Consider the following 6,484-nt stretch of genomic DNA (forward strand, 5'->3'; position numbering starts at 1 on the left):
TCACATACCCAATATGCAGGTCTTACTGTCTGGCCAGGAGAGCATGACGTGACACGGGATATAAGGGAGTATCAGATAATTCATTAGAGAGGATGATCCCAAAGCAGCAAACAATCCCTCTTCTTTCCGTCTGAATTAACTCCTCATTCTCTATAGCTGGATTTACTCCTGGATGGCCTTGGCTGAGGCTAATGTTTGTTAGTCTAACTCCATCCCCACCCTGAAGATGAGGAACGGGAAGAAAGAGGATGTAGAGGAAGTGTCGAATCCCACTTTGGCTGTGCATAACCCCTCCTCCGATGATAGAAAGCAGGCTGGCTTGGGGAACAATGTCATCCCAATGGGAAGTCCCTCCATGTATCTAACCTTAATCCTGCTATGTGCAATCAGAGCCCATTTCTTCTCCCACAGTCTGGGAGAATGCATCAAGGGTCACTGCCCCACCAAAGACAGGTCCAAAATGCCCTCCTAAGAGTGCCCCCTCCCACCCCCATCAGCACCCCAAGGTCAGCAGGAATGATGCGGCACCACTAACAAGAGTAGAGTATCTGAGATTATTGCAGACTTTATAGAAAACTGCTCAAGGGAGATCCACATTTTCTGGGTATGGGGAGGGAAGGCAGGCCTCAAGCCAATATATTAAAGGAATGTGACTTCCTGTGTGCAGACGCAGCACAGGCCAGCCATTCTGCCTGCTCTAGAGGGTGGGGAGTCAGGGAGAGGGCATCCTCTCCCCAACTCACCAATTGTGCTTTGGGATCATGGAGAAGGCAAGGTGCTGAGGTTCTGACCCTGAACCAGGAGGGCTTGTGCCTGAGGCAGGAGGCAAGACCCACTTCTCTTCCAGAAGATACATGGGGTGAGGTGGTGGTGGTAGTGGTGGTGGCAAGGAATCCCCAAGGGCGAAGAGCCACAGAGCATGGAGAAATAGAAGGGCAGCAGCTTCCAGCCCTTCAGAGCCCACTTCCTGCCCCTCTCTGAGGCCATGATGCCCCACTATCCCTTTCACACACTGAAGACTCTCTCCTTCCCCACAAGGATCTGCCAGTATGCACTAGGGGTGCATGGCACCTGCACCTATCTGGCAGGACTGAAGAGCTCGTCCTGGGAGGAAAAGGGGATGAGGACATCCCAGGGACCGATTCCTCACTGGACCTTGACAAGTGAATGGCAGGGGTGGATGCTGAGTGTCAGCACTGGGTATGGGGGGGTCAAGAGCCTAAGGCCTGGGCAGGGGAATGAAAGTTAGATCGGGGTGAAGAGCTGAGTCTGAGACTGGGGACCAGCACTGAGTATCGGGAGGCCAGCGCCCTAGTGGGAAAGGCTGAGAGTCGGCTCCACACTAAGGCTAGATGGGATGTGCTTGTCCCTGGGATGGGAGGGACATACTAGGAGCTGAGCCCTATGCCTGAGCCGAGGAAGAGAAGGGCCTGAGCCAGAGGCGGGGGTGGGTGAAGGCGGGGCAGGGGTATGAAATATATTCTCAGATGAGGGGAGGGTGCCCAATCCTCAGAGCCCCAGGGTTGGGCCTCCATGCAGGATGGAGGGCTCTGAGCTCTGGGATGGGACAAAGGGCTCAGAATCCACAAAACCATTCTGATGGGGGTGCTGTGCTTCGAGTCCAGAATGGGATGGGAGGGCCCACGAGCCCCGGAGGGGACTGCGTTCTCCGAGCTGGCGAGGGAGGTCAAGGCAGTCTCGGGCGTAGGAGCTCCAAGCACAGGGTGTTGGGGGCAAGTCTCAAGAGCTTTGGCCTTTAAGGACAGAGTCTCTGTGTGAGCCCTGAGGCGGGGAACGGACTTTTAGTGGTTCAGGAGGGGAGGTTTCGGAAACTAGGATGGGCGGGCGGTGTTTCTGTATTCGGATAGGCTATCTCTGGGTCTTTGACAGTAGGAGCTCTCGGAGGTGGGAAGGAGAGGGTACGGCTTAGCGCCTCCGAGTCGGGGGAAGGTCTCAGAGCTCGGGGCTCGCGGGCGTCTCATCTCCACGGTTTCGGGCCAGGCAGGGGCAGCCCCGAGCCCGGGGGCGCCGCTCAGAGCCCCGAGCCCGGGGAGGTGGCGCGGGAGCCCGCGGGCGCGGCGGGCGCGGGCACGCGACGTGGGTCGGCGTCCTGCTCGTAGCGGTAGTGGTAGCCCTCCATCTGGTCCCGGCACGCCTCGCGCAGGTTGCGCATCCAGCGCTGGATGCCGCGGCGGTTTAGGTAGAGCACCATGAGGAAGATGAGGCCGATGAGCGCCAGCACCAGCCCGAAAAACACGTAGGAGGCTTCCAGCTCCGGGCCGGCTGCCTCCGCCTCCTCTCCGCGAGCGTCGGCGCCGCTCTCCGCGCAGCGCAGCCGCGCCCCGTCCAGGTCCAGCAGCGGCCGGTCCAGCAGCGCCCGCGGTGCGGCGCAGCGCAGGCGTCGCGCGTCGGGCACGCGCTCCGTGGCGTTGCGCAGCCAGGCCAGTAGGTGGCGCGCGGCGCAGCCGCAGCGCAGGGGGTTGTCGGCGAGCAGCAGGCGCGGCCCGGGGAGGCCGCCATCGCGCTCCAGCGCGCGCAGCTCGTCGGGGCCCAGGCCGGTCAGCGCGTTGAGGCTCACGTCCAGCTGCTCCAGGCGCTCCAGGCGCAGCGCGGCTGGCGGCAGACGGCTGAGCGCGTTGCCCGCCAGGCCCAGCAGGCGAAGCTCGGCCAGAGGGGCCAGCGCAGCGTCCAGCGCGGCCAGCAGCGCGGGGCCGCCCCGTACCAGCGCGTGGTTGAGCTGCAGCGAGCGCAGCGCGGGCAGCCCGCGGAAGGCGCCACCGCCCAAGGCGCGCAGCGGATTGTGGCTGAGGTCGAGCGCCGCCAGGCTGGGCAACCCGTCGAAGGCGCCGTCCTCCACCACCTCAATGTGGTTGTGCGTGAGGCGCAGCGCGTTTAGGAGCGGCAGGCGCACGCCCGCCGCCTGGTCCCCGTCCCCGTCCGCGTCCCCGCCGGCGAAGGCGGCCGCGCGCAGCACCGTCAGGTTGGCGCCCACGATGGTGAGGTTGCGCGCGTCGGGCGGCACGTCCCGCGGAGGCTGGCGGAGCTCGGCGCCCGACGCGCAGCGTAGCAGCAGCTTGGGGCCGCCGAAGCAGTAGCACTGGAAGGGGCAGGGTGCCGCGGGCTGGCTCAGCGCCGCCGCCACAAGCAGCAGCCCGTGGAGCCCCAGCTGTCCCGCGCGCGGGGCCATCGCGGCCGCCCCCGCATCCAGCGCCCGGGCCGCAGCGCTCACCAGTGAGTTGGGAGCGCCTGGTGGGGGGCACGGGTGGGGCGAGTCCTTGACCCGGAGCGGCTGGCAGTCCCGGTCGGTCCGTTCGTTGTCTCGAAAGTCCGAGGAGCCGTACTTATTGGCTGACTGGCCGGGGGCGAGAGGGGTCAGACGGGGAGCGGAGCCCCCCGCCCCCGGTGCCCTCGCCCTGCGAGCCGGCCTCCGACTTCCGCGGCCGCTCCAGGCTCGGAGCCGAGTGGGCAGGGTTTGCTTCCCCCCTCCCCGCCTCCCGGCCTCCTCCTCCGCCCCCAGCAGAGTCTCCGCTCACTCTTCGCCGTGGGAGGCGGGGTGGGAGGCTCCCAAGAATCAGGGCTGTCGGCTGCTGCCCTTTCTCTTCACCCTCTCCGCCCCCGCCCACCCGGGCTGCTGAGAAGTTTGCCTCCTGCAGACTCCGACTTGGTTTCCCCCTCCTCCACCTCCCACATTTAAGCTGGGTCCTTCCTCCTCCCTCTCCAGCACGTGTGGGGCGGGGCCCGGCTGCGGAGAGCGGGCAGGTGGGTCACCACCAGGGAGAATTCGGGGGTTGGGGAGGACTTTAGAGCTGCTCCTACTACAGAAGGAAGGGATGAGGGGTGGGCTGAGAAAGTTACTTATTTTCCGGCCTCTTCCTAAGGCAGAGAGACTGGAAAATCCCCGGTCTCTGCTTTCTCCTCTGCGACCCTAGTTCCATTAGACCCGGCTGTGTCACCACCCCTGTAGGTCCTGTGGGACCAGCTTTTTCTCCATCGCATCCCATCCCATTCCATCCTCAGGAGAAGTCTGTGGCACCTGCTCCCCTCCCACCCACCAACTCTAGCTGCTCTGCCTCTGCCAGGAGTTCCCCCATCTGGTTTCCTCCACCGGGCTGGACTCCTCTGCCAAGCACTGCCCTAGGCACAGAGACACGGGGGTGTAGTGATTCTGCTCTTTGCTCTCATTCCCTGCCCCCAAACGTCTTAGACTCCTGGGATTCCGTTGAACACCATCAACCAGTCCCTCCAGGCTTCTCCGCCTGTGAGTGGGGTTTGGGGCACCAGAGGTTGGGAGAGCAGGAGCAGATTTTGCAGCACGGAGTGGGGGGGTCTCAGAAAGGGCCAAGGCTGAGGTGGGGGCTGAGCTGTTTACAGATTTGTTTTGTTCTGGATTTTTTTTTTTTTTTTTTTTCCAGAACTGGGAAGCTCCAAACCTGATTTAAAGAGACAGGCTCCTGAGAAGGAAGCATTCCTGGCCTTAGCATGAATTATTCAGGCTGGAGAGGCTGACACTTGATCCGCAGGCCATTCGGGTATCAGCAGAGCTGCTTGGGAAAGAGGCTCCCCCCTCCTCCCAAGAATCAGTCTCTTTCTCCTGAATTGGGGACGGTTATGTTGACTCCTTCCCTGAGGTTATATTTAACAGATCGACCAAAGGATCAATACCACTTAAGGAGAAGAGGCAGACCCTGCAGTGGCCTGGGTCTTGGGCAAGGACCAACATTAAGGGGCAGGGCTGGTGATGGTGGGGGTTCCCCAGCTCTCTCCTCCTCCCAACCCTCTCTCTTCCCTACCCCTGTCATAACTCTCCCAGGTATGAGAGCTCAGATGTGCTTCATGCAAGTCCATGCAGACTCATTTGTATGTGCACATAGGATTGTAGGTTTGAGTGCGTCCTGGCATGTGTCCATAAACTGATAAAGACATACATATTTGAATATGCACACTTCTGAGCCCATGCAGGTTCCTGGGTACATTCTCAGAGGGCAAGCTTACAGGCCCATGCATAAGCCATGCCAAGCATAGGGACCCAGAGATTGGCTAGCACAGTCAGACCCTACTCCTCCTGCCCTGCACCATGCCCTTGGTCTGTGGAGGTAGCAGGCTGGTGATGTCTTTTCTCACATGGGCACACGTACTCAAGTAGATGCCATTGGGGCTGGGCCCCCAGCTGTAGCACTCCCCTAAACCCCGGCCCACACAGCAACATGTCCAGTTCTGACATCTCCCCTGGTAGGAGGCACTGGGTCATCTTCACTTTTGTGTTTCCAGTATAGGGACTATCATCACAGGAGAGTGTGTAGTGCAAATGACAGACTGAATGAACAGAACAATCTGTTTCCTTGTCTGCTTCCAGGCCCCGCTGATGCCCACCCCCTCTTCTGCTCCCCAGGAAAGGAGTTGCGTGGCCACAGGCACCCTTGATTGGGGGGGGTGCTCGACACCTCATTTGGGGAAATGAGGCGTGGGGAGAATTTAGAATCATCAGGTGCCAGAGAATAAGGCAAATGTCCTCTGTATTGCACAAATGGGGAAATAGGCCAAAGGGGCCCCAAGGCCCCTGTCAAAGTTTCAGGGTTTAGCCTAGAAACGTGGCCCCAGGGTCCTTGCCCAGGACTCTGTCCAAGATGGTGGGGTGCATCTGAGAGGGTCCTGCACCACAAGGAAGTTTTATCCTGACCCCAGGAAGCTAAGGCTGGGAGTGGATGCCGTGGTTGGTCTGGTGTGACCTCAGGCTTGTGTCAATCTTGGGCTGTCACCTTCCTCTTCTGTAAGGTGGATAGGCTTTGAATTCCTGTTCTTCCTGTTCGTCTCAGGGCTGTTATGATAAAGTGAATTGAAAGTGCCTCAAAACAAGAAAAAACATTTCACCTGGGTCTGGGGGCCTGGCACCCATGCTGCCAGACCCTGGATAAGGCGTTGCCTCTCTCTGGGACTAATAAGCTCCCTTGTCATTTTTCCCTGTTCCGTGTTCTTTCTTCTCCAACATGGCAAATTTGTGGTAGATGTTAATAACATGAGTTTCTGCTTGTCTCTCTGTATGGCCTCTACTCAGCCTTCTCTCCTCTCTTCCCACTTTGTATAGGTGTTTCCCTTCTAAATTCTCCTGGAACCAATTTCTCTCTGTCCAAGTTCCCCAAGGAGTCAAATCTGCGAGCCACTGGGGCTGAGGGATCTCTGTTCTTTGGAGGAACAGCGCTCTCCATCTTAGATTTGCCAGTGTTCAGTATGCCTTAAGTGTTAAATAAATGTGTGTCCACTTGAGTCTGAGGCTGTGTGTTTATTCTCTGATGCATCTGGTGGAAGTCTCTTCTCTCGGACTCTTTCCTGCAGCTGGGGTGCTCTCTTGATTCTGTTTCTCCAGTCTAGTCTGCTGTCCCTCAGGACTTGTGAGTTTTGCCCCCTTCAGGGAGCCCTCATGTCTTCGCTCTCCATCCTTTGAACTTCATTTATCAATCAGAGGGTTAAGACTCCCCTGATCTTCTTG

At 59.3% G+C, this 6,484-nt stretch overlaps 1 protein-coding gene across 1 annotated transcript; it reads right to left on the reverse strand.

The window, feature by feature from the left end:
• Nucleotides 1–547: 547 nt before the first annotated feature.
• On the reverse strand, nucleotides 548–3,457 carry TPBGL (trophoblast glycoprotein like). The gene has a single exon (XM_030917349.1). It carries the CDS (start codon nucleotides 3,185–3,187, stop codon nucleotides 2,033–2,035), a length of 1,155 nt encoding a protein of 384 aa, XP_030773209.1. The 5' UTR covers nucleotides 3,188–3,457; the 3' UTR covers nucleotides 548–2,032.
• Nucleotides 3,458–6,484: the final 3,027 nt, after the last annotated feature.

This window comes from Rhinopithecus roxellana, chromosome 15 (assembly GCF_007565055.1).
Source record: "Rhinopithecus roxellana isolate Shanxi Qingling chromosome 15, ASM756505v1, whole genome shotgun sequence".
Lineage (NCBI taxonomy): Eukaryota > Metazoa > Chordata > Mammalia > Primates > Cercopithecidae > Rhinopithecus > Rhinopithecus roxellana.